General features: G+C 35.8%; 1 protein-coding gene across 3 annotated transcripts in view; it reads right to left on the bottom strand.

Annotated features, from left to right (window-relative positions):
- The window catches only part of CYP7B1 (cytochrome P450 family 7 subfamily B member 1), a 208,610-nt gene that overhangs the window by 2,834 nt on the left and 192,811 nt on the right, over positions 1–12,965 (bottom strand). The window contains exons 6-7 of one of the 3 annotated variants that reach the window (XM_063643271.1): positions 6,182–6,333; positions 273–1,609 (exon numbers count right to left, since the gene is read on the bottom strand). The exons of 1 other annotated variant lie outside the window; for it this stretch is intronic. In XM_063643271.1, coding sequence (XP_063499341.1) covers positions 1,294–1,609; positions 6,182–6,333 — 468 coding nt within the window. In that variant the 3' untranslated portion in view covers positions 273–1,293. Of the gene's footprint in view, positions 1–272; positions 1,610–5,741; positions 6,334–12,965 lie in introns of those variants that run through there. One more of the 3 variants, XM_055286232.2, reaches the window with a different exon arrangement.

Below are 12,965 nucleotides of genomic sequence, written 5' to 3'. Positions count from 1 at the left end.
TAAACATTTTAAAACTTAGTGACATTTTTTTGAGTTTGTTATTTTACAAATAAATAATAAGTTAAAATATATTGAAACATACTCTGAAATAGTTAATATACTTTCAGGAGAGCATCAGATGATAAGAATATATGTGTACGGGGGCAGGAAATGGAGATGAGCAGATATTCAGAGAGCAAAATTATTTTCCAAATAATTTTCTTTTGTAATCAAATCTTCTGTTACCCAACATGTTCCTAGTAGGACAGTAAAGAGACATAATCAGTCATCTGTGCTTTAAAAGTTAATTTATTAAATTTTTGTTGTACATAAAAGAAAATGAAGTATTAGACTTGCAAAGTACTTGCATTTCTTATCTGACATCTTTTAAGACAATTTGATTCATTGTAAATCCACATATATGTCATTTTAAAATCAAAGATAGTATTAAACAAATAATTTCAGAAAATCGTTTTAATAATACACAGCACTCCTCTTTCTAAAAATATTTTAAAGCATAAGCATTGACAAATTATAACCTATTTTAAATTGTCTAGAGTTTTTCATGTATTAAATTTATTTTACTCTAGCAAGTAGTATAAAAAAAATTTAAGCCAAAAAAGTTCAAACATCAATGATCACTGATTTAGATAAACAAATGAAGTAGAGTAATGATTACTTTAGATAAATACAAAGAGTTTTATGTGATCATTCATTATAATTTAAAATAGTGCTACAGAGAATGTCATCTTGGCTTGCTAACTTTTTCTTAATTCAGTATGTTAATATGAGTATCTAATTATGCAATGCAAGTAAATAATAGTTTGCAAGATTGGCAAATTTAATAGGTTAAAAAGTGCACATTCTAAGGGCATGTAATTCTTGTTCACATCATTATTGCCATTCTTTTATACTAGGATCAAAACCTAGATAAATTTTGTGCTTTGGTCTTTGAACAGATTTAAACTTCTACTGTTAAGCTAGAAGTCGCTTGCAGAAAATGTTACCCAAATTATTTTTTATGATAAAATAAGCATTAAAAATGTAGATTTTCAGTATGGAAGCTCCTTTGCCTTAGACTTGTGACCCAAAACTTAATTATAAAATGGAGATGAAATAAAGAAGTATGGCAGGAAAGCCAAAACAAGGCAGATAAGTTTTCTTCTAGGTTGCTTATAAGCATGTCTGATTTAGTGATAGGTAGCTTTTTCTTAACCACTTCAGGGCTTTAGTTTCTGCTAACTGAGCATTTCATTACTGTTGGTCATTGATATAAAACAATATCTTGGGTATTAATTATTTATTTCTTTTAATTCAAAACTTAGGTGAAGCTATAAAAATGAAAAGATGGGGGCGGGTGCGGTGGCTCATATCTGTAATCCTAGCACTTCGGGAGTCCAAGGCGGGTGGATCACCTGAGGTCTGGAGTTTGAGACCAGCCTGATCAATGTGGTGAAACCTCGTCTCTACTAAAAATACAAAAATTGGCCAGGCATAGTGGTGGGTGCCTGTAGTCCCAGCTACTCGGAGGGGTGAGACAAGGGAATTGCCTGAACCCAGGAGGTGGAGGTTGCAGTGAGCTGAGATCATGCCACTGGACTCCAGCCTGGGCGACAGAGCAAGACTCCATCTAAAAAAAAAAAAAAAAAAAAAGATGGGATTTTACAATATATAATAGGGTTTTAAAAAATTCTAAGCCTCAATGACTATATTTGGTTTTAATTACTTCATCATATTATGAAAATACCTGTTGTATATATTTTTATTGTGTATAATTATACATAATGATTTCTCATTACAGACCATTACTTTGGAATGACTGAAGGAATTCTAGTAAGAACTAGTGATAAATCAGAATTTTAAAATAGTTTTAAAGAGATGAATTTATCACTTACAACTGCATTTATAATAAATTAGTTGCCTACATATTGTTTTCCCTAACAAATAGTATGTTCTTGAAGGGGAAGGGCAATCCAGTGTCTAGCATCAATCATATCTAGAACAGAGAAAATGCTCAATAAATGTTTGGCTGAATAAATGAATAATGAATTAACAAATGACTATAAAAAATGATTCCCTTTAACAATACATAAGAGCAATTTTTTAAAGGCACAACATTGTTTAAGTATCTTCATTAAAGTTTGCATTGGTATATTGCATTATACCATAAATCCATACATGTTACTGTGCTTAATCATTATAATGAACCCTGATGTCAAAGGACCTTATTATTTTTATTTTTCAGATGAGGACACTGAAGCTCTGAGAGGGAAATTGTTTAATAATAAGCCAGTTATGTCATAGCCAGAATCTGCATCTTTTAACTGATTTCTCCAGGACATTTTTTTCTATTTGTAAACACTATTTAGTTACTGGATTTAAGACTGTCACAAGACTCAACGTTTTGTTTTGGTTCTACTATTCATTCCTTTTATGTAATCTTTTCTCAACCATTTCATTTATTCTTACTTTCCATTTCTAAATTCCTGTACACATTTCCAATTATAAAATAAGCAGAAATTGGAATGGAATAATTTCCTGTGTTCTCTGTGCCTTAACATCACAAAAGTGTACCACTAAGTTGAATTTAAAAATATGGAACTTCCACTTTAGGCAACATGGCGAACTAGACGTCCAAGTACGAAAAGGACAGAGTATGCTTCGTGGTGGACTAAAGCCTAGGGCCCAGGGTGTGTGTGTGTGTGTGTGTGTGTGTGTGTAATCCAAGGCCTTTGCGTAAAGCCAAGAACTTGCAGAGACAACATACTCAGTAGGTGAACTAGAAAGAAACTGTGCTCCACAGAGCAAAACTGTCAGTATATTTGCCCGTCTCAGTCTTAGCTCTGGGTAAAAATAAACAAACAAATGAACCCCCAAATGTGTCCCCTGTCTATTCCTAATAATGTGGTTGCATTCTACCTGATTTAGGGCTAGAAACCACAATACCTATGTAGCCTTCCCTCCCCACTCCCAGATAATCAAGCTGAAATTTTAAGGTGATCTGAGTTTGGTAGTAGTATCAGCAGTCTGACAAATGCAAATACAAATTCTGTCTTGAGGAATGAACTTTAAATCTAGGTCTAAATATTTTTCAGAGATAAAAATCCAAGGAACATGGGCTCAGTAAACAAGCCATTCCTGGTAAAAGTGACAGAAAAACACGTAAACTACAGAATTAGATCCACAAAACACCAATGATTTGGAAATATCAGATACAGAATCTAAAATGTTTGCTTCATACAGTTGAAGAAATGAAAAAGGATGTTGAGTTTATAACAAAGGTACAAGATATTATAAAAAATAACCAGCATACATGAAGAACAAAAGGGAATTGTAAAACTGAAAAATGTAATCATTGAACTTAGCAAACTCAGTGGAATGGAAGACCTGAGGGTTGACAAGCTGGAGACTGACACTCTGACTCAAAATCACCCTTGGAGACCCTACAGAATGGAGAGGATTGGATGGATCTGAGGATGGGACATAACAAATTTAGAACATCTCAGGGAGAATTAAAGTTATCATGGACTAAATGTGTGTGTGGGGGGGAGGTGGGTGGCTTGGAGACAAGGCTTTTAGCAGCTCAGGGCTGAGATGGTTAGGCACAGTAGTGTGAGGATAGGTGATGGAAAAGCTTTTAAGTTCTGCTTTGGCCTCTGTCCCACAATAACTGTCCCACTGACCGTGTCCATCACTGGGTAACTAGATCATTAAAACATAATGTGTGCACGTTATGGAATGCTGTGCAGCAGTTAGAAGCAATAGATTAAATATAGTTGTATACTATGTATATACTACAGAAATATGAATATATCTTTAAAATCACAGAGCTTCATAAGAAAATTAGGAAGAATATAACTTACAGAAAATAGGTACTCAAGATAACATATGTTACATGAAAACATACACATACCAAGACATGCATCAAACACATTAGAATATTTGCCTATGATATTAGGAAGGAGTATGAAAGTGGGTATTAGGGACAAAACAGAATAAGTAAATAAAGCCAGAGGGGCCTTGTTAGAACCAGTTATAATTGTGTATCATGAACTAAAGAGTATAAGGAGAACGATCACTCAACTTGATGAACCTGAAGTTAAAACAAAAAGAAGGAAAAAACAAACTCAATGGATGAGTTGGAGAGATTAGATATACTGTTCAAAGAAGAAACTGGAAGAGACATCTAAAGAAATTACGTGGAGTGTAAGTTAGAGATACAAAGTGTGGTGAGAAAAGATCAAAGGATGTATGTAGAGTGAGAGGATCTAATGTAGAGTGTGAGAACAGTAATATTCACAGAGAGAATGGCTGAGAAGATTCCATACTTGATGGGAGACACCCGTGCTCAGACTCATGAAGCAGCAGGACATGCAAACATGAGAAACAGAAAGAAACTAAGAACATCAAAGACAAAGAGGACACGTTAAAGTAGTCAGAGAGAAGAGACAGACTACCTATTGAGTAATTAAACTCACTAACAGCTATCCGCCCAATAACAACAATGGATGCCTTAAGAACGGGCAATATCTTCAGAGGGCTGTGACGAAATAACTCTCAGTCTAGATTTGTGCATCCAGCAAAACTATCTTTCAAGAAGGAGAGTAAAAATAGACACCCTAAATCAAGCAAAAATAGAATTTGCACCAGCAGACCTTCACTGAAGGAACATTCAGAACATGTACTTCAGGAAGGATAAAATAAATGCTAGACTATCTTATTTACTTATTAAGAATGTAAATATTTTGTAATGTTATTTTTAAAGTCAGTTTCCTTTTCTCAAAACAGTAGCAAATTTCTGAAATATTAGAAGTTCCAATTAATGAAGCATGAATTAACTGGACTTTATTACCTGCATTGCCTGCTTATATATTGCATCATCATTTATATCAGATGCCAATCACATGGTACTCTGATATTAGAATCTTTGAATCACTGGGCTTGGTGGTACATGCCTGTAGTCCAGGTTCCCAAGGGACCAAGGCGGGAGGATCACTTGAGGTCAGGATTTGAGACCAGCCTGGGCAACACAGCCAGATACTGTCTCAATTGAAAAAAAATATTTGAATTATTGACACAATGCTGCATGTGTCATATGAAATTACACTGCATTACATGATGTTGTAATTCAAAATAGAACACATGAACTCCAAATCCAAAACGTGAGACATCAAAACCAAGTACTATATCTAGCTTCTCAGTTTATATATATGAAAGCATTTAGGAAATGGTTAATTGCAATATTTGTATAACCTGTATAGTTTATACTAAAGCCAAATGATATAATCAATGCTGTAATTATTTCAACACTTGCTCCCATAATAAACCTAATACTAATGTCTAGGGCAATTTCTGAATATATAATAGGTTCTGTGTTTTCTTATACATTAAATCTTATCAGTATCTAACTTGAACATGAAAGGTCTTATGTAACCAGAAACTTTGTTCTATTGAGCCATAGTATACAAAGTAATAAGGAACACTTATGCATGATTAAATATTGAAGTGAAGTTGAAGCATTTAGTCTACTGCAAAACTCATTTAATGCACACATACCCTGGAAATATAGATATTATTGATATTATTCTTGAAGGGAACATTTTCATCCAGTGTAACTCATGGAAATTCAATTTCCTTCTTCTGTGAGAATTTGGATTTGTTAGACTGTGTCCATTTCCAGCACAATTTTCTAGTAGCTCAAAGTGTAATTTTACATATTAGAGAATAATTTGAGTGATTTAAATTCCACAGTGCCCAATCTCTTGGTGTGAAGGTACATTTATTATAACAGGTGAAAATCACAACAAGGAGAAACTAAAACAACAACAACCCTGTTTTGAGCCTACCCTAAAGCTGATTTTGATGTCCATTTTCCTGCCACCATCCTGTTTTATATTATGATAGCCTTTGTGACTAAGGACAAACTGGACTGATATCAGATCAAACAGAAATTAGCACTTTTTAAACAAATAAATCAATTACATTTGCAGAAATTAAAAAGAAATAGATGAGCTTAGGATGTTTAGGGTAATTTTGATAGACTTATTTTCTTTCCTTTTAGCTTCTCTAAGATTTCACTTTGTATCTAAATAAAACATCAGAATCTGGATACTGAATACCAAACAACAAGCGGCTGTAGTTTAGTCCTATGGGCTTATCATCAATTATTTCTAAATCAAAATAAGTTAAAAGTATAACCAACAATTGCTTTATTTCCATAAGTGCAAAAAATCGGCCTGGACATTTGCTGGTTCCAGTTCCAAACGGCATTAGGTAACACTTCAGCTTTTTCCCTCTTTTGAAAAAGGTGGTTTTCTTCTTACCATCTTCTATAAAACGATCATATCTAAACTCCTGTAAGGAAGAATACAGTGTTAAAATTAACATTTTACATGAAATAGTTTGAGTTCAAGTCCACAAAGTTGCTAGCTCTCTCTGCCTGTCTTAAAAAGCTCCTTTTAATCAGGTGAACACCAGAAAAACTGGGCTGAGTGCAAATTAAGTATGAACTTTCAAAAAACTCAAATATTAATAGGAAATTACTTCTCCCATATCAAAGTGAAGTCTGAAAAGCTGTATGACTTTTTTTTCTCCACTTGTATTTTTCTCCTAAGCTGAGCTTCCCAAGTATAGTGGCAATATCGCTATTTTTGCTCCCTGAGGTGGGTCCTGAGATATGGGCACTTGATTATACCAATGTTAGGTAGAAGGCAAGGGTTCTGGTGAGACTGCCATTGTTACCTGGGTCTAATGAATCCTAACTAGCCACAGGAGCTGCCTAACTGTGGATTCCTAATTTGAGTTTCTCTTATCCCTTCCCCAGCAGCTACTGATAGATGAGAACTAGGAGTTTAGGATCCGGTGCTGATGTTTGGATTAAACAAATATAAAATCATAAGATTCAGATAAAGCACTAGAGAGGAACTAAGCCCCAAAATCAATCTTGTTTGTTTTTTGATGTTGTAGTTAATTTCTTCTATGAAAGTTCTATTAAAATCAGCTCTCTCTGAGTTTACTCTAGGGTGGCAGGTGTTTCTGATATGTTTTCAAAAATAAGTTATATTAGTTTGTTACAGGAAATCATGGGACTGCTTTACCTACAGTGTTGGGCCTGCCATCTTAATTTTGCCTTGCTGCCAAAGGATTATGGTTCAACTGCCACTTGAATTTCTTAGAGGGGACTGAGTGACCTTATTTTAGCCTATGGTGAATTAAGCCATTGATTAAATTTATGTCCGTGGCTTGCATGGAAATGACCAAGTATTTCCTATAGTTGGTGCTCATTAACATTAGACCTGCTCACACACAACTTTGATATGAACTACATGAAGTCAAATGCAAAAAAGTAGGTCAGATCCAAAGCATTTCAGGTTACGGTGAAAACCTTGCAATATGTGGATAGATTCTGAATTCATCACAAATGATTTAATTTTCTCACTCAAAGCCAGTGTTGTTAATGACAGTGAACCATTTCCTTTAAAAGTTAGGTTTGTCCTCATTTATGTAGAATACTTATTTTGATAAGTATTCGAGCTTAGAAAAATTCTCAGCAGTTCCCATTTCCTTCCAACTTGCAAGTGGATGCAATGATAATGGCAAAATTTATCTGCATTTTTAATAACTGCTCAATTCTTGATAGCGAATATTTGAGCCCTTCAAAACACGTATTTTACCATAGTTCTGGGTTGTATCCAAACAGTATTTAATCAATGCTGAATGAACAAGGACACCCTTTGTTGACATACAGGGTCACTGGAGATAGAGTTACTAAATGTAACACTCTCCTGGGGAAATTCTTCCATTCCTGGGGCTCAGGCCTGCTTGCCTTAGCTTAGTCCTGCTGCTTCCTCCTTCATGCTGACCAGTCTGAGGAGACGGGCCCTCTATCCAAGAGCTTCCTGCCTAACCCAAATCAGTTTAAGTGAGCTTTGCTATGATATGATTTGTTAGGAAGCCTCTCACTGTAGCCCCACTAGTTAAGCCAGCAAATGCAAAATGAAAACTTAGCTTGGATTATGACTTTTTAGTGTCTTGATATCGTAAATAAGTCAGAAATCACCATGGTTTTCCGGTTCCTCTTTGTGAAAATGAACGTGCTAACCTCCGAGAGGCCCGTGGCCAACACATGATGCAGGAGTGCTCCTTACCCATGACCTTCAGCTAGTGTTTATATTCAGTTCCCTCAAATTTCTACTCAACAAGTAACACCATCCCTCTAGTTTCCAGGATGTTCTATTCAATTTTCTCATAGTAAACATCTTAGAAATTCCTATTCAGTTGTTTATTTTATGAAACTAAAATGGAAATGACCACTGTCTTTAGCTCTGTGACCAACACCAAGTTCAAAGGGTGCAGGAGCATAAACACATTTTTAGTTAAAATTTATTTGCAATTTGCCCTATTGCCTAGGCATGGAAAACCTAAGCAGGAACCAATATTAAGAAGGGCCTGTGTCAGCTGCTAGGGATATAGTTTTGTTTTAGCTGAAAAAGGAAGGGGTATAATAATCTCACCACTGAGATTCTGGGGTCACAGTGACACAGAACAAGGGTACAGGAAGCTCAAGACGTATCCATTCATTTGGAAAAACTTAAACTTGGAATTCAACAAGCTGGTTGAAATTCTTTTTTTTTTTTTTTTTGGAGACGGAGTCTCGCTCTGTCGCCCAGGTTGGAGTGCAGTGGCACAATCTCGGCTCACTGTAAGCTCTGCCTCCCGGGTTCACGCCATTCTCCTGCCTCAGCCCCCCTTGTAGCTGGGACTACAGGCGCCCACCACCACGCCTGGCTAATTTTTTGTATTTTTAGTAGAGATAGGGTTTCACCGCATTAGCCAGGATGGTCTTGATCTCCTGACCTCGAGATCCACCCGCCTCGGCCTCCCAAAGTGCTGGGATTACAGGCGTGAGCCACTGTGCCCAGCCGCTGATTGAAATTCTTTACAGTGACCATAATAAGCATGTTGCTTCACAATTAAAGAGAGTCAATTAAATAGATGAGAATAGAAAAATCACAAGAGAAGGTATAAGACAAGGAAGTTCCTCATTGTCCCTCTAATGATTGTTGCAGTGGACTCCCCAACATTGTTCTTCTGGATAAAATTTGTCTAGGCACCAATCTTGGTAATTACATTGTTCTGGTCTCTGACTGGTTTGGGATAGAATTATGAAACAATCTGGTGAGTGCTACAAGGGAAAAATCTATGGAGACATCTAGGAGAAGTCCCCTTTCTGTGAAGAAAATAAAACAAAAAGAAATGGTTGATTACCTTTCCTCCTCTGGACCTCATCATGTGTGACTATGATGTCTGGAACTGCTACCAGGCTAAAGACAGAGCTCACCTACAGGAGATGGCAGAGCCAAGAAATCCCAGGAGTTTGGAGCCATCACATTTTCTTATTTATCTGTGTATGTTTAAAGCCTTCAACACAATGCTATTCCCATAGTAGAGGTTCCATATATGTTTGTTGAATTAATGAATAAATACATGAGAAAAAAGTATATTTTAAAAACCATTTCAAGCTTTTGAAGAAAACATAGATATTGAATGAGTAAATAAATATGTAGAGTATGATGAGTCGATGAATATTCAGTGTTTACAAATAGTAGAAAATTGTATAATATTGAAGCACTAGAAATCAAGTTTGGATAGAGGACACAATTTTCTGGATAGAGAAAAGATTTTGGTATTCGTGACAAAGGAAGATTGCATAACACCCTAATTTGTGTTCTCCAAATACTATGTTTAGTTCAGTTCAACAGATTTTTTTGGAGCACTTCCTGTATGTAAAGCATTGAAGTTACAAGGCATAAAACATGGTCTTGCTGAAGTAGGTGACACACAATAGGATCACGTCTTGAATCCACTCAATTCATAATTTTGGGTATGGGAATATAAATTAGACAAAAGATATGACTTTCTCATAATAAAAAAAGTCAGTGTTTTGAATGGATGGCTAAGGGGCTACACTGTTGCCCCTTAGCAAGATGGCAGAGTACAGAAGTCCCTTTTTATCTTCATGACTTGGGTTCAAATTGGTAGTGTGCTGCAGACAGTTTGACCAGCTTGTCAGAGTGTGCACATCTCTTCCTGACTCTGTGTTTAGGGTCTTCACATTAGTAACATGAAATTGGCCAAAGGGGTAGTTTATACCATCAAAATTGACAAACACTACAAATCAGGGCTCAGAGCCCTGGTTTACCAGCACACTGCTAGTTCCAATATGGTAGGTATGAAGTGTCAATTTGCTGGTATGGCAGAAACCTTTTCTCAATAGGAAGCAGCTGACTATGAGAAATTAGCTATGTGACAGGGCTGAGTCCCTATACTGCAAGTTTGTAGGGGAAGGGGCCTTTTTATTTCTTTGTCTCTCACTATGCCCATCAAAGTGATTTCTGAATAGTAATTAATTGATACATGTTTGTTTCCTTTAAGTCTACTAGTGGCACAATCTCTATTCCATTTTGCAATACAGATAAAAAATTATTGACAGTACTTCTTCATCTGTCATGTCATTCTAAGAACAGTGGCAATAATCAAAATAATAATTGGTACCACAATTCTTTTAGCGATTTAGGATTTTTTCAAGGGCTTTCAAATTTATTAATCATTTTATTGTCTCAACAACTCTAAGAAGTAGATAGGGCAGAATTGTATTAGGTTAAACAAACATGATCTTTCATCTTCAGAGCTTTTGGGGGATATTCCAAAGGCTTTGGAATTACATTGTTATTTCACCATGTTTCTTTACCTACATGGTTATATAATGCATTGCCATCTTAAATGTCTGACGTTTTTTCCCTTTAAACCCCACAATGTCACCAGATCTTCCTTTATCCCTCAGCACCTCTGGACCTAGGAAAGCCAATGAACAGATTCAGATTTGATCTTCTCTATGGAGCTTCTCTATAGCTCCAGTTCTGTATCGTGCATTGTGGCAGAAAAGATATCACCACTATTTACTACTAAACCACCTGAATGGCTAACATTACAGTAAGTTAAGCAACCAACATTCAGGGAAAAAATAATTCTTAATATAGAGTTTACATGTTGGTAGCTTATAGGCTCAATTAAGTCCCCAAACACCTTTTATTTATTGTAAGATATTGTGTTTTAAACTTCATTTTTCCAAATATTTAAAAACTCAAACCTTCACCCAAAAGTCTATTTTTTCAGGTTATTTTAAATAAAAAATTAAAATGACTTCACCAAACTAGGTCTAAATGCTTGCAAGAGCTGAGGGCTGGTTCAGAAGTAGCCAGTGGTCCTATTTAGATGTCTCCTGGCATCTCCTTTTGCCATAGTTCTTAACACTCCCAATAGTATTGCTATATTTATACACAAATCACTTCTTTATTTGATCTATTTAGGCCCAGTACGTATGTTAATGTGCAATATCTGTCCTGATTTAAAATGATAACTGAAGCATATTTTCACTCTCAGTACATTTATCTATCCAAGCATCCCCTTATTTATTCAACTTATGTGTACAGCCTCCTGTGTGCTAGGCACTGAGAATACAGAGATGGGAAAGACATAGTCCTTCCTCTTCTGGAGCTTACAGCATATGGGAGCAAGGACAAGTAAATAAATAATTGCAAAATACTGTGTGTTACACCCCACCACAAAGGTACATACAGGCCACAGTGTGAGCAATGGCAAATTCTCTGAGGAATGAGGTGGAAATCAGGCACACTGTCAACAAAGAGGTGATTAGGTGATTCCTGTGGAGTAGTTTGGAGCCTACTGGGTGCACAAATAAGGAGGGGCATTCCAGGAATAGGGAGATGCAGATCCAATAGCTCTCAAGTATGATGGAAGACCACGGCCTGTCTTTGGAATGCCAGATTTTAGAGTCTTTTGGAGCTTGGAAATTCTGAAACCATGCCTTGTTGGGCTGGGAGAATCTATGTTCTGCTGAGGCTCTCGTCTGTCTTCCAAAAATAACTATTCCTGTATCTGCCTTCCTTATATTTTTGGCCTAACACCTATTGCCTGTTATCAACATCTGAGGCTTGGTCTTCTCATTCAAGATATGTTGGATACAAAAGGCAGGTAGTAATGAATCTGTCTCTGATGAGCTCCTGAACCATGCTCTCAGCAACAAATGGCTCATGGTAGAGTTTTCTAGAACGATCTCCTTTTCTTTACCGTCAATATATGGTGGCTTGGGATGGGCATCTGTTTTAAGAGCATCTATAGCATCTACTTATTGCCATATGAAGTTGTTAAGAATCAAAGGAATAATCGATACGTCTGAGAGTGGTAGTCACTCAGAAAATGTTTATAGAATGAATGATAAAACCTTCCCAAATTCTATAAAACTGGTTCTGAGCTATATCATTTTTCTTTCTGTGCCAGGAATTATCAGCATTCTCCAACTAATTTCGAGGAAACAATGGCGTGACAATAAACTAGTTAGTTAATTTTAACATTAGTCAGGCATAATTGGCTAATGTTAAATCTAGTAAATAGTAGAGAGCGTTCATCAACTCAAGTTAAAGCTACCACCCTAATGATACTAAATCAGTATTCACAACATTGCAATTTTGTTCTGCCACAGATTTTGTATGAGGCAAACCCTTCTGATTACTATTTGATTTATTATATAAAGTTTGGGCATTGCTATTGAGTATTCCAAAAGAAAAAAATATAAATTAGCAAACTTTTGATTTTTAACTTTGAGTTTTAAGTTCCTAAAAGTCTGAATCAAGGTATTTTTCATCATGAGGGTAGGAAATAAGAGGAATCCAAAGCACAGTGATATAAAGACAGTGGTAATCTGGTAAACATTTATTGTTTCTTGATAACACTAATGTTGATTTTACCATCATGATATGAATAGTAAACTTAATGACTAGTGGAATAATCACATAATGAAAATAGTAAATTGAAATTAAATAAATGCAGAATTGTAGATAAAAATAAAAATTAAAAATATTTTCCAGATATTGGATATTGGCTATTCATTTGCCCTGTTTATTGAA

This window comes from Symphalangus syndactylus, chromosome 7 (genome assembly GCF_028878055.3).
Source record: "Symphalangus syndactylus isolate Jambi chromosome 7, NHGRI_mSymSyn1-v2.1_pri, whole genome shotgun sequence".
NCBI lineage: Eukaryota > Metazoa > Chordata > Mammalia > Primates > Hylobatidae > Symphalangus > Symphalangus syndactylus.
Note: the sequence above shows the minus strand (reverse complement) of the source record. Positions and strands in the feature narration are given on the sequence as shown.